We start from the raw sequence: 27,346 nt of genomic DNA, 5'->3' as shown, positions 1-27,346 counted from the left end.
CCTTCCTTAATATGACATGAATTAATTATTTTGCATAGTTGTATCATTCTCATTATTTAGTGGAAAATTCTTAAAATTGTACAAAATGCTTTTATTTGAAAAAAATGAAGACGAGTAAAAGATGTCTGCTTATCAAGGTGAATGTTAAAACATACTTTCCATTTCCAAATACCACATCTATATTAGCAATGCAATCAGAAACAATCATTTCATTGCAAAATCTTTAAATGTTACCACGGGTTTTTACAATGGTTGTCAAACTAGGACTGCACTCCGTAATTGCTGGGCCAAAGCAGTGTGATCACATGGTATGAACATGGTAGCACTTTTCTTTATAATAAGGAAAGCTAAGGTGCATGTCAGTATTTCTCTGTGGCCCAGTATCCACGAGAGTAAGAACTTTGCCACCACTATTTCATGGTGAACAAGTGTGGCCCAGGCATGCTTTCAAATTCTGTCAGAGCAACATCTCTCTGCTAAGATCTGTCTTAGTAAGAAGCCACAAGTGAAATAGGCCACATCCTGTTTTCAGCTGCTACGTTCTTTTTTACGGTTCCCAATTTAATTAGATTGTAAAATCTGGGTGTCGTAAACACAGTTACATCTGCTAAGAAGTAAAAAGTGAGCCATCATGTTTTCTGGAATGACGAGTCTCAATGAGCAAAGTCTGTCTTCTGTCACCAGTTCATGAGGCATAAATTAAAGGGAAGTATTTTTATGTTCTGCGGTGCACGCATGCATCTCAAGTGGCAGATGCTCAGCTCCAGGACCTTTGTGTTATCGACTGCGCTCCTAGGACTTTGCCAAGAAAAAATGCAGATACACTTGTGTCTTTTAATGAAGCTGAAGAGGGCAGCATCGGAGTTAGCGAACACGTGAGGCCTCAGTGCAATAACCCATACAGCTGCAAAGGGAGCAGGCAGAGTTGTCCTTTAGAGCTAGAAATCACATCTGTCCTTCTCTGATCTTCACTAACTCCTTGAAACAAAAGTGTCAGTGAGGAGGGGAGAAGCTGCTGTGCCTTACTGGACATCCATACAGGGAAAAGAGGTCACCCTGACACGACACCACAGTGGTCCAGTGTCACTGGACATATTTATACAGATATAGATGATGAACCAGTGCTGCACCTGGAATTACCAAGGGTCCCCTCTCCATCCCGACCGACAGGGGATCTTCGTCCTGTAAAAACAACACGACGCTTGGGACGGGGACGTATAGCCCGTCCGGGACTCACCGAGTTTCCCCAGGTTCGCACCAGCTGCTGGTGGCGATTTCGGGGGGCACCCCTTCCTGCCCAGCCCCGCGCACCCCCCTGCCCGGACAGCCTGCGGGGCACGGTGCCGCCGACTGCCCCCGGCAGAGCAGGCTGCTGCCCGGCGGCGACAGAGCGGCTCAGCCCGCAGCGCACCCGCTTCCCCGCAGGCCCCGCGCGGAAGCGGCCCGCCGGGCTGAGGCCGCGGCGCTCCGGACTTCCTCCCCGCGGGCCGGGCCCTCCCAGCCGCCGGCCTCGCCGTGCTGCTGCCGGTGCCGCTGCCGCCGAGCCCCGGCTGCCCCGCAGGCCGCTGGCGGCGCGGCCGAGGAGGCGGGCGGCGGCGGCGGGCGGGCAGGCGGGGGGTGCCGGCGGCGGCGCTGTGCTGTGGCCGCTCCGCGGGCGCCGGCGCCGTGCGCAGCCGGCGCGCAGCAGCCAGAGCCGGGCCGGCGGCGGCGGCCCCTTCCCTGCGCGCCCTGCCGCGGCGGGGCGGGCTCGAAGCCGCGGCGGCGTCTCGGGCCGTGCGTGCGTGTGCGGAGGGGGGTCCCTGCCTCTGCCTCTGCCTCCGCGCGGGCCATGGACTGGCAGGTGCTGACCAGGGAGCTGTCCCTCTACCTGGAGAGCCAGGTCCGCGTGGGGCTCTTCGGCTCCGGCGTGGGCTTGTCCTTGCTGCTGGGCTTCGGCGTCGCCTACGCCTGCTACTACCTCAGCAGCATCGCCAAGGTGAGCGGGAGGGCGGCCGCGCACCGCCGCGCCGGGCGGGCTCCGCTGGTGTCCCGCCAGCGGAGGCACCGCCGGCGGGCGGGCACCTCGCCGCGGAGGGCACCGCGGCCCCCACACCCGCGCCTCAAACACGACGGGCAGCGCCCTGCCGCGGGGTCGCAGGCAGCACCTGAGATGGCGGGGGTGCAGGAGGACGCAGCCCCGCGGCCCCCCGCTCCCGAGATGGCGGCAGGGAGCATCTGCCCCTCTGCGCACCCCGTGCGGACCTGGTCGCCGAAGAAATGCTCGTCCCTTCCCGCCATGGTGCCCTTTCCCAGGCGCCCCATTGTTTCGCTGCCCGTTGGGGTGTCGGTGGGGCCCAGTCTGGGGCAAATCCTTTGGTTTGCCAATGGGATGGGTAAATAGAGAAGTTTCCTTCTCTTTCTTGTGTTTGCCTTCCGTACCATCACGACTAGCTTTGCTCTGAGCGTTGGTGGCTTTTTGTGGGGCTCAGGCACTTCTGTATGTCTTCCAGTCGGTACTGGTTTCACGAATAAATCGGGCATTCACCTATAATTCACCTATAATAGTGAGCCGAACTCTAATCTGATCTAAAGTGCCCCTGTGGAGCAATGATGGGAGCACCTTGCTGAATGCTTAATCAGCTTAAGATATGCATGTCAAAAGATGTATGACTGTTGAAGACATGCATGTTGCCATAATCATTCACAGAATTGCTGAGACCGTACCCTTCACCTTCATACAGAAAAGGGTACTTTCTTTTTGTCCAAGGAGAAAAACAAAGGGTCAGGAGGACATGCTGTCGTTACTGTGCGTGGGTAACAGTTTCCTTTAAGTCTTCAATTATTGCCCTTCTAGTGCTTGCACATTGGAGAGTCAGTGTAAAGGGCAGATTTAAGGAATATGGTTGCTAATATGTGAGCCGTTCGGTACACAGGGTTTCCCACATCAGTCAGTACACAGATGGAAGCTTTGAGAAAAAAATCTGTGTGCAGAGCACTGTTAGAGGTGAGTGCAGCTGTGTACTGTGGCATGAGATGGGAGGAGGAGGAGTGTCCTATTAGCTTAAAACAGGTACTACAAGTGTACAGTCAAAGTACACATATTAAACTTAATTTCTGTGTAGTGCAATAAAATTGGTTCAGTAAAATCTTTGTCACTAACTGTGAGACAGTGTGGTTTTGATTCGTAATGAATGGTACAATGCTAGTAAAAGCAGACCTTAAATATGTATATATATCAGAACTAGATAATGAATCCATAATGTTTAGTGTTTTTCATTTTTTCTGTTGGGCATTTTGACATTGCATTTGGTTTTGATTTACTTATCTCTTTACCATGAAAACAAAAAGCATTGCAAATAAATATATGAAAGAAATCAGTTTACTGGGAGAGAATTTAAACAGGCTTTCATTGATTTTTTCATGAATGCTGATGGCTGACCATAGTCTCTCTTCCTAGAAACCCCAGCTGGTGGCCAGCAATGACCGTTTTTGCCGCTTTCTTGAGGAACATTGCCCTGTTGTGACAGAAACTTACTATCCCACGATTTGGTGCTGGGAAGGTCGGGTGCAGACACTCCTGCGTCCCTTTATCACATCCAGACCCCAAGTAGAGTACAGGAAGTAAGTGCCTTTCTTCTGGAAAGCTGTTAATTGTGTAGCTGGGTAGTGGTTACTTTACTCTGAGTGTGTAACAGCTACCATCATTGCTCAAACTTGTGCCCATCTTTTCTGCTTTATGCCCACCTTTACGACTGACTACATTGATCCTATGCTTGGAACCATCTCTGTCCTGGATTCAATATATAGTAGGTTTAAAAGGTAGGGGCTCCCAAATGGCTGTATTATAGCTCAGAGAGTTTTAGTGCACTGAAATATTGGTGGCAATGTAGGAACTTAGGTGGTTATATACTCTGGTGATTGAATGCCATCAATTTGCAAAGGCCATGCAATCATGTCCATTCAGCTGACATGTTCAACCCTAACTGTAGGATGGCCACGTTCAGCCCTGTTTTGAGTATATAAACCTTTTGTGATTTCCAGAGTAACTTTCACATGCAGAGTTTATCTTTTGTTCTTTTATATCTAAATTCTGGTAGGAAAAAAAATGTATTTATTGTTTGTCCTCAGTTGATCTCTCTCACTCAGGAATGAGACTCAATCTGGCAAATGAGGCATTTGGCACAAGAGCTAAGGAGAAGTACTTTTATGCTTCAGAACCTGGACACAGCACAAGTTGTTTCAGCTCTGTTTGCATGGTAGAATAGATTTAGCATTTAGCAGCTTCCCTTAGTTTTAGTAACTAGGAAACATTTCAGCTGTATAGCCATGTCCACTTCTTCTAGCCCTTCTTGTATACTCTTTATTTCAAGGTTTATGAGGTAAGAGAGGCATAGTTCCATGCAGCAATGCTTATTTTGCACCATTTGAGATTGCATTGGCAGTACGCACCAGCATTGCATCTACTTCCCATTACTGAAAAAGGGCAAAGCTAAGCTAGCGAGTCCAGCAAGGCTGATGAGCTTTAACGTCTTGAGTAGATGCCATCAAGGCTGTACTCTCGAATAAAAAGTCGAACGCAAGGTAGACTTCTGTTTTGGTAGTTCCTGAACCAACCCTCTAATACAGTGTGTTCATTGCCAGGGAAGAGGAAAGATGCTCTGTTTCTAAAATAAAACTGAAACCCCCTTCTCATTGTTCAGTGCATGCTTAGCTTCTTGGGATATTGTCATATTTGTTGCATTCTTAAGATGAATGTTTTAAGAGTGCATTCTAGCAAAGTCTGTGGAGATGTAGGATAAAATCCTAGCTTCACTGAAGCTGTAAAGGTATAGTAGTGTGTGTCCGTGTTCAATGTGTTTAAAACACAAATGTTCTCAACACGAAGTGCCGTCCGTTATACACGCTTAACTTAACTAGGAAAGGGGAAAAAAATCTGCTAGATGTTTAGCATGTTGATTGCCCAAAGCTCTATCAAAAGATTCTCAGACAGTCCAAAGGACAACTGCAATATACAAGCCTATATGAAATATAGGCAATGCCAAAAAGCACATTAGTTACAAGACTCCAGGACATCAGCAGTAATTCATGAAAGGCCAGCTCTTCAGATACTGAAAACTGGCATTGCTCCATAGACTGACTGTGCTAACTCATGTCAACTGGAGGTGTGGCTCTTTGTGAATGGTAAATGTGCAAACATACCTAGTTAGGTGCTGTTTTATACTTTTAATATTAAAACAATGACAAATTAAGATTTCACGCCTGGTAATTTGTGTACTGTGAGCACTCTTAATAGTATGGATGTATTTTTAAATCTAATCATTGTTGTCTTGAAATGTACCTTTCAGTGAGCTCATCAAAACAGCAGATGGAGGACAGATTTCAATGGATTGGTTTGATAATAATGACAGCTTATATTATCCGGATGCCAGCACAAGACCCACTGTCCTGTTGTTGCCTGGTCTGACAGGGACGAGCAAAGAATCCTACATTCTTCATATGATCTATCAAAGTGAAACACTTGGATATAGGTGCTGTTATATTTCATTGCTAGTATTTTGCTTGTTGTAAGAAGATCAATATAAGTATGTATATGTATAAGATGCCTTCCTAAGGCAGGTGAGATCTAGAGAAATCAGTTTATGTGAGGAAATATTATTATTAGTAATAATAATAATAATCATAGAATTATGTAACAGGCAGTAAATTCCAAAGGGCTCTTTTTAGTATCTACAGACATACTCCACATTGCAGTGGAGGAAAGCTAAGTCTGCATAGGCCTTTGCTGCTGCTCCTTAAATTATAGTACCAGTACTCACTTATGTTAACTTTGCACTTTCTAGAGAAGGGCTTTGTATTCAGCTCCAAGAAGACTTGTGTGGAGGGGTTGCTGTTGGGAGCAGGCCTAAGAGGATATCAGCTTCTGAATGCAAAATCGCTTGACTCAGCAGCCTCAGATTCCTGAGTACAGTGTGCAGAACAGGGTGGTAGCCTGCTCCTACTGGTGATGTTTAAAGAAGAGGTTTGTAACCTCTTAGCTGCTTAATTTAGTTTTGTTATTAAGGCTACCGGTCAGAGCTGGGCAAGATAAGTGGATTAGTCAATTATGTAGATTCCCTTATGTAATCATATTGCTGCTACTGTGCTTTAAAATAATTTGTCATTGCTCCAGGATCTGTATGTGGAATATTACATTTTGTCACTGCAGATTGGCTTCTGGCACCGACTATATTAAGTTCTTCAAATATGTATATATGAGCATTTATGTTCATGTCTGGCTGTCTGTTCTCTGTTTGGAGATTTGGATAACTACTAAATTATGAAAGTAAAGCAGCAGTTTAACTGCTTAAGGTACTTTTAAAATCACTTTACACTTAATTTAACAGTAGAAAATATCAACGTAGGAAAGCTCCCAAATCAACAACTTCTCAGTACTAATTTTTGATGTATTCTGGCAGAAATATCTGCATTCGATCACCAGGAAAAGAGAGTATAACGTTAAGAAGGAGAAGCTTTAGGTCAGATTTCAACAGAATAATGTAATTTGTTTTCAAGTAGCAATGTTTGAAAAATATCAAAATAAGTCATTTTTGTTGCATTTAACCTATCTAAAATATATATTTTTATTTAATAAAATTATCACAGTGAGATAGTAGAAGAGAAATAGCAGATTTTTTTAGGAAAAAATATATCCTTAAATCAAGGTAATACTTACTAGTAGAAAATTGAGCAACTCCCACCAGGATAGAGAAAATAGAAACTCCTGCTATTCAGGACAAAAAATTCCCACCTCCAAGAAGTTGTTCAAATCTTAGATTCAGCTGCCATTGTAATTGTGGTTTGGCTCATTTCTTACTATTTAATAAAATTATGTAGATTTAGAGGATGTCTACACACAGATCCATGCCATCCTCCTTTGGAGCAGTGCTAATTAGTTTAGGCTGAGCACTGCACTGACATAGCTTATGATTCACACTTCACCAGCTCAGAGTGCAGGCAATATCAGCTGCATATACTATCTTCAGGCAGCTCCTATGGCTCTCATTCTGAAATCTGACCTCCACTGATAAATCCCAGAGTTCATGTAGAGTCCCAGTGACTTCAGTGAATTCCATTTTGGCATAAAGGTCCTTTCACACAGGTCAGATTTTAGAATCTGTAGGGCTGTAAGTGTTTATGTGCTAAATGTATATGTAGAACTGGCTCGTTTTTAATGTATTTTAATTTTTTTAATCTTTTTTAGAAAAATGAGCAATCTAAAATTATCCTTGTATAGAAATGTATATAATCAAATCTATTTTGTCAATTTTTAGATGCGTGGTTTTTAACAATCGGGGAATTGCTGGGGAGGAACTTCTGGTAAGGATCACTTTTAAGATAAGTATCTTTCATGTATAAGCAGTATATATGGAATCAGCAGTCTCTGTTTGTAGGACTGGATTTAAATGAGAGAAGTTCATAGCTCATATTGGAAATGCACAGGAAGAGACCCTCATCATCCGGTTGGTCAATAATATTCTAGTAGTCATCTTTCGTTTATTTTATTTTAAAACTCAGAGGCCACTCTGTCAACATAAAATTTTTGTGAACATTTCATTTTAGGAAATTATTTAAATCATTAATATCTGTAAGAGTAAAATGAGCAATCCTTACACTTTTTTTTCCAAAAACACCTCAGTATCTAAAATGTACACATCCAAGAAATGATGCTCACTCAATACAATTTGCTCCTATTGTTTTAATATTCACATCCAAATATGAGCAGTGGTAATTACTTTGCTAATTGCCAACATGAATTTAAACCAGATTTTTATATGGTTATTAAGTTTTGCCATTAACATTGTTATGTATTATTAAATGAGCAAATCAGATTTATTTAGATAGTCACATACTAAAAGTTAAATGTCTTTTTGTATTTTTCTCAGCAATTATGACTCAAGTTCTGCTCTAAAAGGAAATTTATTGTGCTCAGAACAGACATACCACATTTGCTCAGAAATAACTGGCAATTCCACAGATGACTATATCTTGAAGCTAAGCATTTTCTGCAGCTAGGCATAAGACATGATGAAATACTGCTGAATAAGCTTTGTTTCTTTGTATGCATTTTTTTGACAGTTCTGCAGCTGGTATGAGTGTGCGTAATACTCAGTATTGTTTTGCATTTTTTTAATCCACTGATTTCAAATGTTAAAAAGCTCAGAATGTTTTCCCATAATCAGTTAAAGCATTTCAATGCGAATATTGCCGTGTTAAAAGTAGTTTTCTGCGTACTTTTGGAGATGGGTCTACAAAGCAGTTTTGTGACACACAAAGTCCTTATTGATGAATTTCTGAATCGTTAAAAGATCTCTTGTTTGGATGCATTGTTTGTATTTTAGTGTAATCGGATTTACATATTTAAGCATTATAAGATCTTACTGTGAAACAAAACAGCTGAAATTATAACATTTTCTGCAAGGAGGGTTCTACATTTTAATGTAAAATCCCCAGTTAATGAGTTTGAAGTGTAGCTGAGCAACACAGTAGAAATTAGTCACGCAAGAAATTCTTTTTCTAGTCTCTTTAAAGATAGATTTAAATTTACATTAAATAATGACTCTTTAAGGGTAAAAATGTACTTCTCAATCGTGTTATTGAAAGTTATTGTGAGTTACTGATATGGAATAATCAAATATTAGATGACCACAGCCAATGATGTGAGCTAAGATGGTATTTTAAAATATATTCATACAATGAGTAGCTATACATTACATTTTCCGGCATTAACTGAAATTAAAGTGCACCATCTCTCTCTAGTTTTATAACCCTTTAATCAAATATACTTTCACATAGAATACATTAGACCTTAGTTTCCAAAAATAATTTTTTTCCTTGTAAGCTTGACAATTTAATTAAAATAAAACACATTCACACTGTTTATAATTAATAAGGTGTAATAAAGTGAATAATGATTCATGTGGATGAGAACTGGAAATGCAACATAAGTGGAAATTGAAAACATTTTCAGCTTTAATTATCCAGGCTTAGCTTTTCTCCCATCTGTATTCTATCTTTGATTTCAACTTTTTAATATTCTTGTTAAATTAAACTTTAAGTAATTAGTTCCATCTAATTAAACTTGTTAAATTAATCACAAATTTCCAGGCTGATTAACTGAAAGCCATTTACAAAAATACCTGAAAATACATTGTTGCCTCAGGCAACAAATAAGTTCAAGGAACTCATAATGAAATATTTGTATATTTATTTTTAAAGTTTGTATTGAGTTTTGGCAGGCTAGCTACTACCTTAAGTTGAGTCAGGATCATTAACATGTGTTGTAACAACTGTGTAGTTAAAAGCTCTGTCTTGGTGTAGGTGAAATCTAGAGAACACCATGAGAAAAATTTATTTTACTGAGATTCTTTTTGTACCAAGGAATAATTGTCTCCCTTATACTGTTCCAGACAATCCCTCAGATTGTGGGCTGTATCAACTGTCCACACAGGTGAAGCTCTAAAGCTATGCTTACCCTTCAAGTAAGCAGGAAAGGGGTTAACTAAATTCCAGTGATGGCAGTGGAAGTCTTTCCAAGTCCCAATTCCAGATTTGAAGAGATGCTAATGGTAGACATGGTTTCATTGCCTTAGCTAACAGAGAATTTTAATAAATTAGGTAAATGACACTGGTAAATTTAATTATCTGTTTATTTGCTTTTATTGTGTGTAGGACCTAAATACTGGCTACTTTTTAAATGCTAGCTCACATATTTTCTTTTGTATTTAAAGGTGGGTAAAGATGACGAAATTGTCATTGCAACTTTCCTTTCTATGCATTATAGCCCTCATGATCTGTTCTCATTTCCTCAAGGTATTTTAAAGATATCAGTGCTTATCTAGTTCTGATCTAGCTCTGATCTAGTTCTGATCTAGTTTTATCTAGTTTATCTAGCAGTTCTATGTTCAGATTTCATCTAAAGACTTGATCGTTGCAGATACTGAGCTGTTTTTTTTGTAATGATAACAAGTGTTAACACTAACTCCTTCTTCCACCCACTCCTGAAGTGATCTGGGTTCATATTTGCCACTTAGTGCAGTTTCATGGGAAATATTAAATTTGTCATGTTATATAAATGATCCAACGTACAGTTTGCTTTGTCCTTAAAGGATGATGCAAAAGCTTATGATGGCACTTTCCCTCTGACTCCTTACAGACACCAAGGACTTACTGTGCTGCTAACACAGAGGATTTAGAAGCAGTTATTCATCATGTACACAACTTGCATCCCTCAGCTCCGTTTATGGCAGCCGGTGTTTCTATGGGAGGGTAAGAAATTATGTAAAAGGAGTCTCCGTGTAACCGTGATCACAAAACAAGACTGTTACAGCCTGATTATAAATTACTACTCTGCAATATATTTACATGACTTACTGAACTGGAACTAATTTGGGTCCGTCCCCAGCAGTCAATATTCAGAACACTTTTAAAAACTTAACATCTTTGAAGCCTTCAGCTCTGTGTTAAATAGGGTTGAAATTGGCCAACATTCAAAAGTTGAGGGGGGAGGGGGGAATGAGAGGCAACACTGACAGACAGATTGACAGACAAACAGGTGGGCAATACAGTCTTTGGAAGCTATGGAGGCCATCTTTGGAACAGAGGGATAAAAAATAGGAACTGGAGCTTACATATTATGTTTCTTAGCAAACTCTGGAACTTACAAGATTTAACCTCACTCTGGGTTCTGCAGTATGTGGGTAGGTTATGCTGGAAGAGGTGTGGGTATCTGCTCTGGCTGACTCAAAAGCACGAAGTAGTAGTGTTGTTGAAACCAGTATGGGTTGATCTAGCATGTGGTATTAAGACTTGCTGTGTCCTGGCTTCTCTCCAGAAACCACAGCTGGAACAGACAATGATAGCACAGCTGCTGAGAAAAAGCACTGCTAGAAACTAGGAGGAATGTTCAGACAGCCTCTTTAATGGCAACCATAGGAGAAGAAAACTTCCATTAGAAATTCTGCAGGGATAGTGGTAACTCCCTGAGAATTCCTTTCTTTCTGATGGATTTTATGGAGGATGGGCAGATACAGCCTTGCATATTAACCCTAATCTAGTAATGACCTGTAGGAGCTTTGGGACAAATACAGGTTTGTTCAAGCAATACAGTTATTGATAATCAAGTAAATAAGTAACTTGAAAGCCTCAAAATTAATTAAACCAATCTTTTTCCATTATTGTTGCTGCGATTTTGCCAGTGTCTTCCATGTAATCAGGATTTAGGGCATTTACCTTATTTTGTTTTAGAATCATAGATCATAAAACAATTTAGGTACAAAGGGACCTCTAGACATCAACTGATCCTGCTCAAAGCAGCGCTAACTTTGATGTTAGATCAGGTTGTATAGGTCCTTATCCAGTCAGTTTTTAATATCTCCAATAATGGAGATTCCCAAACCTCTCTGGGCAAACTATTCCAGTGTTTGACCACCCTCGCTGTGGAAAGTTATTCCTAATATCCATTTGGAATTTTCCTTGTTGCAACTTATGTCCTTTGCCTCCTATTCCCTCACTGTGCACCTCCAAGAAGAGTCCGGTTCTGTCTTCCTTACAACCACTCTTTAGATAGTTGAAAACAGCAGTAGGAACCCCCTTTAACCTTCTCTTCTCCAGTCTAAACAGAGCCATTTCCTTTAGCCTCTCATATGTCAGGTGCTCCACCCCCCTAATCATCTTGGTGGCCATCTCCTGGAATCTCTTCGGTGTATCCATGTCTGTCTTGCCTGGGGAGCCCAAAACTGGACACAGTACTCCAGATACAATCTCACAAGTGCCAAATACAGGAAAATAATTACTTCCCTAGAGCTGTTTGCTGTGCTCTTACTAGCACAACACAGCATGAATTTAGTTTTCTTCATTGCTGATTCATGTTCAGCTTGCCCAGCTGCAAACGTGCTTTTTCTCCCAGGCAGCCCATTCCACTTCCACCTTCTGGATACTTCCTTATTGCATTTGAACTCAGTCAGGAGTTTTTTGTTAATCATGTGGTCCTCTGCCACTCTTGCTCAACTTTCTGCAAATCAGAATGTGCCATACTTGTGCCTTAAGATCAAACAGTTGTCCTTGAAGATCAAACAGTACTCCTGGGCCCCTGGCCCCTTCAGGGTTATCTCACATGGGATGCAGCCTACAAGATCCCTGAACAAATTTAAGTCAGTTCTCTTGAAGGCTGGTGTTGTGATTCTGCTGTTTACCTTCACCACTTTCCCACTTCCCTTGCTCCACTTCCCCCACTCAGTGGGTACTTGGGGGTACCCACTCAGGTAAAACCCACCATGAATGATCTCTGCAGCCAAAGCTGATATTCACCTACGTGTACCTGAGAAGTTCTTTGATATATGTGAGTAGCAGATCCATAGAGTATTTCCCCTAGTTGAGTCATAGATCTTGTATCAAAAGATTGTCCTCAGTGCTCTCCAGAAATTGCCTGGTTTATTTGCATCCTGTGTTATTGTTCCACTCAATGTCAGTATGGTTTGAGTTCCCTGTGAGAATCAGAGCCTGTGATAGCGAAGCTTCTTCCAGCTCTCTAAAGACTTCATCTAATTCTTCCTCTTGATCAGAGGTCTGTAGCAGATGCCCACCATGATATCCTCCATGTTGGCCTCCTCTCTGGTTTTGACATATGAGCTCTAAATTGGCTTATAACCTGCACCAGAGAAAAGTTCTCTACATTCAAATAGATTCTTTGTTTAAGGTGCAAACCTGTGTGTTTGTGTACTGGCACATGAGATGGGCCGCAGTCACGCTACTTTCTCAGGGAAGCTTGACAGCCTCCCCCATCATGCTGTCCCTTGGGTACTTCCTCAGTGCTCGCCAGGCCTTCACTTCTCTTCAGACTTTGGTCAAGCTTCAGGCTTTCCCTCGATAAACCTAGTTTAAAACTCTATCCATGAGGTTAGCAAGCCTGTTGGCTGTTATCCCACTTCGTCAGATGGATGCTCTTTCTCTCCAGCTCAGTCTTTTTTGCATACAAAACATGAAATAACATGCTGTATTGCAAAAACATGTTTCACTGGAGATGGTCAAAGCCAAAGATATGCCTTGTGCACACCTGGAGGCTTGTTTGAATATTGAGATACAGATTTAAAGCACAATAGTTCTTCCTGGGTAACTTCATGTTTGGTGCACCATTATACTAAAACTAAGAGGGCCTGGGTATATTAGGGGAGGCACTGGGTTTTCAGGGTTGAAGGTGCAGTAGAAGCTAAACTTTCTGTGCTTGGTCCAAAAGACCAGCTTGGTCCTCAGTGTCATTTCTGACCTTGGATTAACCTAGTTATGGTATCCTAAATGGTAGCACAGTCTATTAGTATGGCACAGGGGATCTGTGTTCTATTCCTGGCTTTTACCTCACCACTACTACCGGGTGATTTTAGGCAAGATTTTCCACCTTGCTCCTCCAATACTTTTTTAAAGCCCTGAACCACAAAGATAAGGCATATGCTTAATTTTACATAAAACTGGAACAGTCTCTAATCATCCACCTGGGGACTGTTTCCATGCTTCAGAATAAATTGGAGCATTCACATGTTTAAAATTAAGCAGGAGCACAGATCTCATTGGGACAGATTGTGAAAATCATCCACTTATCCTAATCTTATAATAGTTTTTATTATTTATTTCTTTTCAAAATTTTCTGAATAGCCAGTTAATTTATATATTAAATGTTTTCCCAATAAAAAAGAAAAATAATTATTCACTTCACAAAGGTATAAATGTACATGAAAGCCCACTTGCTCTCCTGATCCTCAGTATGTATTGTTTTGGAAAGGGCCTATGTTTTCTAACAGAAAGATTCCTAAACTTTCTCCCACCACATACATTCTGTAAATTTCATTAGAGAAGTGGCTTTTATATGACTGCAACATTTTTGTTGGTTTGTGGCTCGATTTTCTTCTTATACTAAATGGACTGATTACAGGTTTTCCCTCTTCTGTGGGTGGGAGGGAGTACATGTTACCTATCTCCGACATGTGTCACAAGGTTCCCCCCACAGGGTTCACTGTGTGGGTTGATTGCAGGAGCATACCCAAGCGCTGTTTGTTGTTCTTTCCTCTCCTGGTTCCTACCAACTGGCAAGTCTTTGGAAGACCAAAAGCTGGTCTTCCTTTTGCACTGCTGTCCTATCATTCAGGAGATTATGCACGAGGATAAAATCTCTGTGATGGCAGGCTGGCTTATGATGTCATTGTCTCCCAAAGTATGGTAGATGAAGCCAAGGTACAGAGAGCTGGTGGTCCAGGGAGTTATATTAAGCTGTGGAGCTAATAATGTTAAAGGCTTGATATTCAAATGATTGTTGGTTTCCAAGAAAATTTGGGGCCTCAGACAGTAAAGTAAGACTTCTAGCTTTTCTATTATTATTTTTCTTTCACTGTCTTTGTGCTAATTTAATTTTCCAAATCTGAAGACTCAGGTAGTGATGAAATCTCTCTTCATCTCAGCTATACCTCAGCCATGGAGACTGTAAGTTGCAATTGGTCAGAAAGGCAAGACTTAAGCCATTTATTTGACTCATAATTTTTTTTTGCTGATGGTATTAATTAACCACCACTTCATTCTTTGCATACTTTATGCTAAAGAACAGCTGTATTCACTCATATGTATGAGGTGGGATAAAGGTATTGCCTTCAACTCAAAGGACAGCTTCACAGTGAGGCAGGCATACCAGGGGCAGCTTGCATTTATTGGGCAGACTTATCAGATTTATCAGGAAGACAGTAGTTTTCAAGGGTTTTAAGACCAATGAAACATTGTAAAACATATTAACAATTTTGGAATACCTGTTCCTTGAGTATGGTACACTGACATGACCTTTTCCTCTCCTTCACTGATATAAATATGAATAGTACATCTCCATTTATTTTTAAATGCTATTCGCATCCCACACAGCTCACTCAGTTCCTCTCTGCATATAGAGAACGAAAGCAAACTTCATGAGTCAGATGTTGATTACATTAACTACCTTCTAGAAATGCTAGGCACAACTATATGGCTGATACCAGAAACTGTATGGAAAAACAGACAAAAAAGGTAGCTGATTGTTTTATTTGCTTTAAACTGAAACAAACAATTTGGTAGTATATATGTTTCTGTTTTTCATTTTTGTTTATAGCATGCTTCTTTTAAATTACCTGGGCAAAACTGGCAGAGACACTCCTTTAATGGCAGCTGCAATTTTCTCTGCGGGTTGGAATGTTTTTGAATCTGTAGAATCTCTGGAGAAGCCACTAAACTGGCTTCTTTTCAACTATTACTTGACTACTTGTCTACAATCTTCTATCAGCAGGTGAGTTGCCTTCTAAACTATATAGGGAGGTGGAAAGATGTTAGCATGAGATCTACAGCAGGTATAAAGAATATTGTCAAAATTAATGCTGTAGCAACATTTCACATAGCTGCTCTGTGTGCATTCTCCTGTAAGTTTTGAAATTAAAAAGACCTTTTTGCAAGACAAATTTTCATCAGTGTGGCTGAATTTCTTTGCTCCTCAGGGGAGTCAACACAAGACTAATGCACTTCTTGATTCATGAGTAAAGCAAACTTTTATTAATTTTTGGACATATGCACATATTGAGTTTGAGTATGTTTATATATACACATATATATATACACTAATTTTTAAAAGTCAGCCTTACTGCAAAAACATGGAAAGGACTGGTTCATCCTTCGCTTAGTAAAATTAAACTGTATTTTGTATTCCTAAATATTTGATTTTCTTAATCGTTGGCATCTTTCTAATGACTCATGCAGATTCTGAATGTTTCTGGATGTGCCTGCATAGGAACAAACAATTCTCCTGCTTTTGGATTCCAGACAGATTTTTTAATATGACAGAAAATTAAAAACAAGCGTATTCTTGTATTTGGAACTATTTCTATATATATATCTGTAAAGCAGAGGACTCGTACATCTATTTGTAAGCAAAAAAGCAAAGCCCTCCAGTTTTCCTCTCTTTCTTTATAGGCATCGACAAATGTTGGAGAGATTATTTGATATGGATCTTGTGATGAAGGTATGTGAATGTCTTACTTTTGCTTTAGCTTGATGCCATTTTCCAAATGCTGACATAGTTCCCTGTTTGCATTCTGTACTTTAGGCTAGAACTGTTAGAGAATTTGATAAGCAGTTCACTTCAGTCATGTTTGGCTACCGTACGATTGATGATTACTATGAAGATGCTAGCCCATGCCGCAAGCTGAAATCAGTAGGAATTCCAGTGTTATGTCTAAACTCTGTGGATGATGTTTTCTCACCTGGTCATGGTAAGTATAGGCTTTTAAATATATATTTCTCTGTATGTGCAATCATTAAGACAAATTTTACAGGTCTGAGAATGAACTATGTGTGAAGGTTTATTTAAATATTGTTTATACATAGGATCAAAACCTGCAGAGATGGATCAGTCTTGCAATTTATTCTACAGTGTAACACACCCTAAAGACAGATCTGATAATGGAGAGGAGCACAGAATGCAGAAGCATGTGGGGTGGCAGTCATCTAGCTAAATGTTAGGTGCCTACATCTGATACAATCTTTTTACGTTCTCTTTATAGTTAAAGAAAGAAATGTGCAGTTTTAGGATGTGAGTTAGCTCATTGTAAGGAAGATATCAGTTGTATTGGCCCCCGTAAGTTCCCATTTATACCCACTGAGCATGAAGAGAGCCTATACTAAGGAGCCCAGTTACAGATTTCTGGACTGTTCAGAGTTCGATGAAAGTTAAACCAAGTATTTTTTATTATCATGCTTTGAGCCGTCCGTATAAAACATTTCTGGGACTTGCTCATGTTTCAGATGACTTGAAATCGTCATTAACTGTTGCTGCTCATGATCTCAGTGCCATAAACTCAAGTGCCTGATAATTAAAAATAGGAAAAAAACCATAAGCTACCATGTAGGCCAAAATCTAGGATAAGGGAAAAGATGTAGACAATACGTGCTCCTAGAAGGAGACACACTGATACTAATAAAAATCTAAATAGAATATGAAGCTGGCCAACTAGCAGCAGTATTAGCTAGTAACCAGTAGGCTGAAAAGTCTGTTTTCCTTTTTCTTTCTATTTTCTGCCAAACACATGGTCATTGTGAACATTTTTCTCTTGGTCTTTAACCACTTTGCTAACTGTCTTAAAAAGATCTACTCATTCCTGCAGTCTGTGTATTAGTTACAGTGTTTGAGAAGAGAAAGAGAACAAAAGTTAATGTAGAGGAAAAACACTAATTAACAGCTGGTCGAGGACACCCTCTTCAGCAGTTAACACTTGACACCTTTAAATATGAAGTTGATACATTTGATTTATTTCAGGGAAGTTTTCTTCAACCACCAGGAAGAGATTCTTGTAGATTGAGTCAGAACCAAAGTGAGTAGGCAAACAGATGAGAACAACAAATAGAAGATTAAAGGAAATGGAAGAGACTTTGTGTGTGTATATACTATTTATGTGTGCTCACATATACCACACATACAAAAACATGCACATACTTATGTTACTGCTCCTATTTTGAATACCTGTTAGAGACAAATGTGACATGAAAAGGGCTGCACCAGTAGAGTGCACTAGGAAAAGACAGTCTGATTTCTTCTTTCCTTTGGCGCTGACACTGGCCAAACAAATGCTTAGCAAAAAATATAAGATCAGGGCAAGCATGTAGTAATACTCCTCCAGAATACTGCATCTGCCTTCAGCAGTTTGCAGTTTGGGGACTTTCTAAGCCAGAGTAAGTCCCGTTGTATTTACTAGCCTTTAGCAGACTTTTTCCTTGAAACTCTCCAATTGCTGTTTCTGTTATAAGCATATACTGTCCTGGAAATGACAGTGTCTGAATGTGGCCATTACCCTAAAATCTGTGTCCAAATATAAAACCTAGCCAGTGATTCTGAAGATAAATTTTTGTGGGTTTTATGACCATCGAGATGACTTCCCCCATATTCCCAGAAGGAAGGTGATCCATTGTGTCATGCTTCTGCCAACAGGTATCAGGGAAGATTGGCTTCACCTCTACATTTAGTTTTAGGTCAGTTTGTGGGTTCAGCTCTAAAGAGGAAATAACAACTGTGGCAAAGCTAACTAGCTAGCACAGGTAAAAACAACAGTGAAAAGGTGGTGGCAGAAGCCTGGAGGATTTGTTAACTTTTTCCAACCTATTCTTACTGGGACTGGTACCCTTACCAGTTAGCTAGATTAAAGCTACTGCAGATGCTCCATCCCCTTGTTCCTTCCTTTTAAAACATAACCTCCAGACCTCAAGAGCCAAAACCTGACCCCTTGTGGCTTGGCTAGGCAGAACAGTGTCCCCTAGAGTATATCTGTAGCAGACCCTTCCTCCCTTGGAACTGGTCTTTAAAAGAAACACAGCTCTCAATGAACAGTGAATTATAGGGATGGTCGTTTGTGTAAGATTAAGTATCAAACCTATTGTCAGAACTAAACAATAAAAAAAAAAAGTCCTGAAAGTCTTGCAGCATGGAGAGAAGTATGGGAGGGCACCATGAAGAACCTGAAACAAGAGACATCAGTCTGTTGTAATCTGACTCCAACCTGCCTTTCTCCATGAAAGTGTTTGGGTGGTTAGGCCACCACTCATTGATTCCTTGTTTGCAGAGTTATGCTTTTGACTGTAAACCACTGTCCTCATGGTGACTAGTTTATCTTAGGAAGGGCTGCCAGGAGAAATGTTGGTTTATAGCTAAGAGCGTGACCCTGTTATATGTGTGTATCCTTGGCTCCTTTTCTGTTGGTTTGTGCACTCTTGCTGTGAAAAGTTGTGCTGGCAGGAGACACAGTGCACTCTGATTAGCAGCCTAGAAATTGCAATGCTGATATCAGTTGCTGGAGTTCATTCACTGTGGCACTTTTGCTGGCTGCTTTATGTTAGCAAGGGGCTGGTGTCCTGGGATGTGACTTTATTCTTGCAACTGGCTTGTTTCTTCCGACTTAAAAGTGTGTAGACACATGCAAGCCTATGGCAACCAGAGGCAGCTTCCACTGACAACTGTATAATGGACTCAAGGCCACAGACTTTGTTCTCAACCAGACTCCAGGCTTTCACTGACTTTGGGGACTTGTTATTTCATGCCTCATCACTCCCAAAATACCTATCAGCTTTCAAGCTACATTCCACTTCCATTGTAGACAGCTGTAGTTTCAGACATCGTGAAAACGGATTAGAAAACTCATTAGGGAGAGGGCTGTGCCAGAATTCCTTTGTGATCAAATGTCCTTTGTAAAGTCAGCCACACCATCCTGCAACAGATGATAGGAGCATGTACACTCAAGTCTGCTTTGTCACTACACGACATGGAGTTGTTCATTCCTTAAAAAGTGCAGATGCTGACTCTGTTGCCTCTTACTACCTGACCATTTCTTCTCCTGTAGCTTTTGGTACACTTTCTACTTCCCAGGAATTGTTTTTGAATATACTGTGAAAATGTGCCCTTTGACCTCAATCCAGTATTGGGAAGCAACAATTCATTCCCAGTCCTTCCTTGATGCTGATGTTTAAAGCTCATAGAGCTTGGCAGCTGGTGTATCTGTAGCTTAATTCTGGAATGCAGTTGTCATATTGCATAATGCAAACTAATGAAAACAAATGCTTTCTTCATTGCATGACACTTCTCTCACCATAGCTATTCTAAACAAGCCACTGCTTGAGCAAATGTGTAATATAACCAAGTCAAGCTCTTTTATTTTATGAGTGTCAGAAATAAATTAAAAAGATGCAGTGAAAGCATTCACTATCAGTGTCACATTTAACTTTTCATCTGAAGTGGCATTTTTTTCCTCAGACACTTTTAGCAGCATATTAAGTATCCAACTAAAATTTTATAATATTAGTGCTCAGCCAATTTCTGCTAGTGAGTCTCGTGCTGAGGCTGAAAGCTTGCCCATGCAGTTGGATGCCCTGCCAGCTCTCTCCTGATCCGCTGCACTAAATGGATGTTTGAAGCTCAGTTACTTTTTACTGAACCCTCTGAACCTTTTCAGTCCCTCTGAATCCAGACTTAAAGTAATCATTCCTAGGTGTTATTTTGCATTCTATTATGTAAACAGCAAGACTGAATGAAGTCTGGAAAGACCAAGTGGTCAGGAAATGGAAAAAGATTACGGAGAAGGATAAGAATTAGGGTGAGAGTTTAAGTAACATGAAGAAATGAATCAAATGAGGGAATGGAAAGTCAGACAGCCATGAATTACTTAAGCCTATGCTGCTTCCTATGTGTGTTTTTCTTTTTTCTTTTCAAAAATATTTTTTGCAAAGCACATATAACAAATTGATTTTGACCAAGGTGATTCTGCACATACCTATTTGCGTCATGGTTCTGTGATCACAAATAACAGATTTGTGCACTACTGGATCAAATAGCAGTACAGATTTTGGTCAGTGGAAGCGTAAGTACAAGGTTACATTTGGACAAAAATGAATAGTAGTGTCTTTTGGCATGCCACCCTATATCCCAGAGTGCATTGCATCCAGCGCTCCATTTGTCTGCCCTTTACATTGCAGAATTTGCTCTGTTGCATTATGGGTTTATTTGTGGATGGCTAACAGTCCCTGGAAACAGCCTTGAGAAAAGTACCACACCACAGCCAAGCATCATTTGCATTTTGGCACTGCAGAGCAGCACAACTTTTCAGTTCCCTCCTGAGAAGCTGCAGAGCAAGAAACTCTGCTGGGCAGGAGTCATACAAATGGTGACCCAACTGAATCAAGATTAACTATGTCAAGAACAGGCTTTCCTGCTTACCATATGGTATGTAAGCACAAAGATGTAACAGTAGGTCAAACCTGACACCTACTAAAATCCTCATTGCAGATGGAAATAAATGGCTGCATATTCAGCACAGTGCTGGGGCTTGTGATAAGAGCGATGATCCATGGCAAAGTCCTGCTCCAAATGAATGGTAATTAGAAAAGGGAGAACTTCAGGATGGGGAATATGACATTCATAAAGATCTGTGTGCGGCTCACACCTTATCTGGCACAAAAGGCATCAGAGTGCTACTAGGTCTCTAGGAGAGGGTTGCTGTGGCTGTTTGGAAGCAGGCAGCACGTGCCATTCACTGCAGCACTGCCAGTCATTTTGGGAGTGAATAATTGACCACTAGCAAATTGATCTGGGAGGTACCATTACCTTGGCAGCTTCTGAGTGAGGAGTATGCAGATATCACAGTGAGCTTTGCCTGTAAGGGCTTCCCCAGCTGGGTTGGCACTGCAGAGGAGACATTTATTGTCATCTTCCTTCCCCAACCCCAGCAAAGCTCTTAGCAAGAAAGGATATTTATGTGTACACTTTGACACTAGTCTGACAAAGTGAATGACCATCTTGTTTTTGCACAACCTCCACTAGTTAAGAGATGTATTCAGGCCAGTACACAGCTGGTGCTGCATCAGATAGGATCAATGGAGTTCCCATGCTATCTTTGATTCTTAGACATCAAATCTTTCTCTCCTTATGCACTCGTCCCCCATATCCTTGCTTAAAAGCCAGCTCATCAGTACCCTCTGTACCCAGGGAGGCAGCTGCAGGGTGGCTGTGGAAATGTGATTCATTGCCAGGAGCAGGAATGAGGGACTCAGGCCTGCGCCTGATCCCCACTTCCCTATCAGCTTTCTGTTTAACATGACCCATGCAGTACTAGAGGGAGGAGGAGCAGATGGCTTGGTACAGATAAGTGGGCAAAATCCCATGCAGTGGGCAGAAGCTCACGTGAATTGTAGCCACCATCTGTACACTGCAGTGTGTTCATCGATGGAGTCCAAAAGAGCCAGATCAGAGATTCATGGGCAGATTAACTGAAGCAAAACCCCAGACAAATGCTTGCTGTGGTTCAAAATTATGCACGTGTTGGATTGCAAGAAATAGTACATTGTTTTCTGGATCTGTTTCCAGCCTCTGCTGTTCCCCGGCCCAGGCTGGCAGGCCCAAGGCTTTCATTTCATTTACTTGATTTTTATTTTTGGCCTTGCCTCAATATTGCTTTAAAAGGCCCAGAGGTGGCATTTGCAATTTTCCCACTGAGCAAAGGAAAAGTCCAAGGACTTTTTTTACAGACAGAGTGAGAAACAGGGTTTCTTCCACCTAGAAAAGAATCAAAAACACTTACTAAATGTCAGACTCTATAAACTGCTTAGATATACACAACTTTGAAAGGAGGGAAAGAGTGCAAAGGAGGGAAAGAGTGAAAGAAAGGAATAGCCACAGAGTAGCAGAGCACCTCATATATTCTGCAAGAGAATCCCCGTTGTTCTCTGGAGCTAAGTCTGTGTCCCATTCACAACACAGTCTAGTAGCTTATAGTATGGGCAGGACCTTTATAACACAACATTCATAAATAACACTAGCCCTGCTTTGGATGCCATTGGTTTAACCTCCATGCTGCAGCCCTGGAGTGGAGCAGGTCCGTGCTTCTGCCCAGCTCCATTTTAACTTGCACTTCCCTACATCTGTTCACTATAGTCATTGCATTCAGGATCTTCAATGGGACTTAGTCTGGCTTGGGGCCCTTCTTTGGCTAAGGAATGGGGGTCATGTTGTTATTCTAGTTACTGGACGTTAAGGCAAATCAACATCTGAAGCACACAACAAGGAGTCTGCCAGCATTCATGGGAAAGTAAGGAACTTGTGCATAGCGAAGGTGGTGATACACAGGGATAAGGTCTATTCAAGGATAATGACCTTTGAGAGAGCAAACGTGTAAAGGAGGCAGGATCCCTGGGGTGGGGTGGGGGTCCCTGTAGAAATTCAATCAAAAAGGGATGTGGACAACTGAGCCTCCAAAAAGTGAACCCGATTAAAGGTCTCTCTTCAAAAATGTTTTTTAGTAAATAAGCCAGCAGTAGAAGTCCCACGAATGACTCACTGCTTTGTCTTGTAGTGCCAAGGCATTTTTGATTTAGCAATGTATGACCTAAAATCAGTTTTATCTTCTTGTGGAATCATAACCTTTTCTGGACAATACAGGAAAATTCTATTACTTCTGTTTGGACAAAGCATGTATTCTTTTGCTGTTGTTTTTTTCTGTCAGTCCTGAATAATGCAATGTAATCATTTCATTTATGAATGTTGTGTTATAAGGATTCTGCCCATACTATAACGTACTGGACTGTGTCCTGAATGGGACACAGACTTAGCTCCAGAGAACAGCAGGGATTCTCTTGCAGAATATATGAGGCCCTCTGTTACCCCGTGGCTATTCATTTCTTTCACTCTTTGCTGTAATGTACTGAGATTTCTGCTTTGTTCAGCGGTATATTTAGTAAACTTAAAACTTCAGAGGAAATTGCTTAAAGCAACTAATTTTTATATCAAGAGCATGAACACCACAGCTCCACAAAGTTACACTGCTGTGGCAAACAGTTCGTATGATCAAACTGGCATCCTGTTGCACTGAAATACCATTTGTAAATTCGTACGCTTTCTCTGTTGTTAATTGACCTTTCTTTTCTTTCATAAAGGGAACTGCCCAAATGATAGTGACCACTGATTATGCCACACAACTGTGCTCATTCAAACTAAGACTTACTGCAGTCTGCCCTTGTGCATGTGCGCATCTCGGGGTACGGTTCAGTGGTCGCTGTAAGCTAACCATAGGCTGTCACAGAAAAGGCCACCTCACCACAGTCCTCATATAACTGTTCCTGCTACCTTTCATATACTGGCATTAACATGGTGAACCACATCAGGGAGCTGATCCAGCTCAAAACTAACCCAGCAAGAGAAAAATCCTTGTACTGTTTGGTCTAATGTTACTTAAATCCTTTTCTAGAAGTCACTGTTCAGTAAAGTACCACCAGCCTACTGTGTGACGTGGGGCAGATTTCTGTGACCTTGTGCATTTCTTTGTCCATTGTCTTTTTCTGTTTACCTTGCTTATTTAGATGGCGAGTTCCTTGGGACTCTTGCTGGCTCTTGCTGTGTTTGCATGGTGTGGTCTAAATATGTAGGTGTAAACATAAGGCAAATCAGGTATAGTCATGATAATAACCGAGGATCTTCTTTAATGCAGCTGATAGGATATCTCACAGACAAAATGTTAAAACAACATTAAAGGTTTTTGTTTGGAGTCTACTACTGGAGGAAGGGGATTCACTACTAAGGTGCCAGTTCCTCAGTTGTTCCGATGCCAAATATTGCAACACATGTAGAAACTCCAGGCTTGATTCTCCTTTCATTTACACTGTTTATACAGAATTGTAAATTTTCATTAACATGAGAGGTCTTATAGCAGTGTGACTGAGAGAAGCATCATGCCCAGTGATTTCTGAAACTTTTACAGCATCTGGAAAAATCACACAGATAAGGTGAGTTTATGATGAAGAGAGAAACAGCTTTTAACACATCTATGATTTCAAGTCCTGCGATATGTTTAAGCTGTGTTGTGCGTATTTATTCATGCAGATATATATTCTTATATAAATGAAAAACATTTAAGAGAAATTATGCAGGTGGCTGGCATTTCACAGAGAGATAAGGACTTAAACTTTTTTCCCCCCTTTTAGCTATACCAGTAGAAACTGCCAAACAAAATGCAAATGTTGCTTTGGTTCTGACTTCTTGCGGAGGCCATATTGGTTTTCTGGAAGGAATATGGCCAAGGAAGTGCACTTACATGGACAGAGTCTTCAAGCAGTTTGTGCAAGCTATGTTTGAGCATGGAAACAAAATCTTTAGCATGTAGCTTTGGACCACTACTATAGCACAGTGGCACATTCTGACAGTTCAGCTTAACGCACAAATATTAACTACTGTAAGCCAGCAAATGGATGAAGTCCATTACTACATGCAAAAGTATTTTTTGCCTAAGATTTTGTAGCCGGAAACTAAATATTATGTTGTCACTTTTGTATTTATTTTTAATATGCCTTACTAAGAATGACCTTAAATGAAGCAGCATTCTGCATACATCAACTTGCACTTAACCAAAACCATTGAGTAAACAGATTATAATTCCTCAGGATTTTAATTTAAACCAGTACATATTTAGGAGACTTAATTTAGATGGCTTTTAATATTAGAATGGCAACACTCAAATAATGTTTATTATCCTGTCATACATAGCACAAGTTGGCCCATTCCTTAGGGCACCAATGGTGAAAATCTTAAAATGTGAAAACAAAAGAAGGAGAGAACACAAGCACTGATTCTTCAATAAGTCTAAATTTTAGCATGTAATTACATAGCATTAGACTGGTACCTGCTTTTGCTGTTTTACCTTGAAAGAATTCAAGACTTAGGGCTAGTTTTTGTTTTTTAAATTATGCCAATGCCATACTCGTCTTACATGATAACTTTTTAAACAGTTAACTAATCTATAGTGTTTACATATAACCAAAAGATTCTTTTAAAACAGTAATGTAATAATGTACGTAATTAAAAGACATTTTGCATTTCAAAGCTCATGTAAAGCTGTGTTTGTCATGTATGTAATACATTACTTCATATAACTGGTAAATCCAATGATTATATCTATTATGTTTATATTTTCCTGCAAGAGCATTTCATTTTTTAAGAAATAAATATTAGAATATCAGGAAATTATGATATAGTCTGCTTTAAATTAAAAAAGAAAAATCCACTTGAAACCTTTGTCTCTGCTGTTGTTTCAGATAACTTCCAAAAAGAGTGCAAGAGAAACTGTTTAAAGAAATCTGGGAGCTGGGGTTGGGGGCTGGAGCCCTATCTCTCTGGCTAGTTTATTTGATCATTTGTCAGCCCTTCAGCAATGCTTGGGCAAATCGTGGAAGCCTCTGGAGACTGATTTACAGAGCCTCTGAGAGGCTCACTAGACATCAGTGGTCTCCTGAGTTCTGAAACAGAGTGATAGCTAAAGTGGATCTTTGAGGACAAAGGACAGTTTGATGTAGCTTATATCCTGAAACCGCTGGGAAGTCCTAATTAAGGGCATATTGAAATAAAAAGAAAGCCTTTTAACCAGCTGCCATGAAGGTCTCGTCTCATGCTGATGACTGATTTGGGCCCAGCCACACAAGATTAGGCAGTAAAGATGCCTTTGCATTTTTATTTTTATCATTTGAGTGGGGTCAAGCAAAACTCAGATAAAAAAGCAAGTCTGGTCTTCTGTCTCATGCAGTAGTGAAGTCATCTTCCAGGGCAGTTTCCTAGTAACAGCAAAGGAAGAACAAAAATACTTTTTGTCTTTAGAAAAAGAAGAAATCAAGAAAATCAGGTTAAATTAAAAAAAAAATAGATAGTGCTTTCAAGTTTGGATTTTTCAGACAAGGCATTGACCATAGCCCAAATAACAAAATCTAACTTATTTCTGCTGTAATAAGCAAAATGAGAAAAGTGACGCATAAAAGCGAAAAGAAGTTTTGTGCATGTTACAAGCACAGATGAAACCAATGTACTAGAAGGGTGCTTTATTCATTCTTACATTTATTTCCATAACAGAAGTTTTTATGTTCATACAAACACAATGAGCAATAAATAGTGTATTTAGCATTATATTTGTAAAATTGTTTGGGTACAGTACTGTTCAAAACTCAGCATCAATATTAAAAAAATAAAACCACTTTTATTAAAGACATACCTTACTGTTTAAATAAAAGTAACATGATTAATGGCAGAATTACTGTCTCTTTGCTCTGTCTTATTTCATTTAGGTCCAATCCCATATACAAATCCACACTAAGACATTTCTCTTTAAAGCTGTGTCTATAAATGTCTGTAAATTGTTTTTTCCAAACATACAGTGTTTTTCCTTACACCTCATTAGGAAGAATGCATTGCTTCAAGCACTCTGTGCAAAGGGGCAACAATCAAATTTTACTACAGATATCTTCAACCTTTCCCAGTCAGATTTTCTGAAACACATAATGTAGACAGCTATTGCAGCTCTCACAGAGAAGAAAATGGCTAGCAAGAAGAGCTATGAACATTTTTGCTATGTAATATCTTTGTAGCCTGTACACAGTGCTTTGCCAGCGAGCCAAAATACTGACTCCAGAATCTGTCCTTTGCTCAAAGCAGTGTGAACTCATAGGGTCTTTATTTGGCTTTTCATGTGATCCAGGTATCCAGACAGCAATAGTGATACAAAATGTTGGAGAAAATTGTTCAGAATCTATTCACTCTCTTCAAGACCTCAGCATAGTTATCAGTGTACTCATTACTGGAAAAATGGAGCATAATAAAAATGTAATTCCAAGTCACAAAACTTGCAGACACCTCTTAAAACTTTCCCCTTTGTTCAGAATCACAGAGTAGTTGAGGTTCCAGGGGACGTCTGGAGATGGTCTAGCCGAATCCCTCTGTTCAAAGCTGTACATATTACATACATGCCCCAAAACATCCACGTCTTCT

At 40.4% G+C, this 27,346-nt stretch overlaps 1 protein-coding gene and 1 long non-coding RNA gene across 6 annotated transcripts; one reads left to right on the top strand and one right to left on the bottom strand.

The window, feature by feature from the left end:
- Positions 1 to 596: 596 nt before the first annotated feature.
- Positions 597 to 1,999, bottom strand: LOC135327585 (uncharacterized). The gene is made up of 2 exons (XR_010387908.1): positions 1,868 to 1,999; positions 597 to 1,182 (listed from the first exon to the last, which is right to left on the bottom strand). It is a non-coding gene; the product is annotated as an uncharacterized LOC135327585 (long non-coding RNA).
- On the top strand, positions 1,672 to 26,572 carry ABHD3 (abhydrolase domain containing 3, phospholipase). Of its 5 annotated transcripts, none has more exons than XM_064507285.1 (9): positions 1,682 to 1,975; positions 3,437 to 3,600; positions 5,325 to 5,507; positions 7,290 to 7,335; positions 10,172 to 10,284; positions 15,134 to 15,307; positions 15,985 to 16,033; positions 16,118 to 16,283; positions 20,527 to 22,227. In XM_064507285.1, the coding sequence occupies exons 1-9, from the start codon at positions 1,829 to 1,831 to the stop codon at positions 20,736 to 20,738; spliced, it is 1,254 nt and encodes a 417-aa protein (XP_064363355.1). In that variant the 5' UTR covers positions 1,682 to 1,828; the 3' UTR covers positions 20,739 to 22,227. The 5 variants fall into 5 exon arrangements, with proteins under 5 accessions (XP_064363357.1, XP_064363355.1, XP_064363356.1 ...); XM_064507286.1 differs by lacking the exon at positions 20,527 to 22,227 and adding an exon at positions 25,630 to 26,572 and having other exon boundaries at positions 1,688 to 1,975; XM_064507288.1 differs by lacking the exon at positions 20,527 to 22,227 and adding an exon at positions 23,479 to 24,609 and having other exon boundaries at positions 1,688 to 1,975.
- The last annotated feature ends 774 nt before the right edge of the window (positions 26,573 to 27,346 follow it).

The sequence above is a fragment of the Dromaius novaehollandiae genome, chromosome 2, assembly GCF_036370855.1.
Source record: "Dromaius novaehollandiae isolate bDroNov1 chromosome 2, bDroNov1.hap1, whole genome shotgun sequence".
NCBI lineage: Eukaryota > Metazoa > Chordata > Aves > Casuariiformes > Dromaiidae > Dromaius > Dromaius novaehollandiae.
Note: the sequence above shows the minus strand (reverse complement) of the source record. Positions and strands in the feature narration are given on the sequence as shown.

What these genes read in the sequence shown, in the direction of transcription:
- ABHD3 (XM_064507285.1), top strand. Translation starts at nt 1,829, where the DNA reads ATGGACTGGCAGGTGCTGACCAGGGAGCTGTCCCTCTACCTGGAGAGC. An exon ending in TTGCTGGGGAGGAACTTCTG is followed by an intron (nt 7,336 to 10,171) that starts GTAAGGATCACT and finishes GACTCCTTACAG; the next exon opens with ACACCAAGGACTTACTGTGC. An exon ending in GCCGGTGTTTCTATGGGAGG is followed by an intron (nt 10,285 to 15,133) that starts GTAAGAAATTAT and finishes TTTTGTTTATAG; the next exon opens with CATGCTTCTTTTAAATTACC.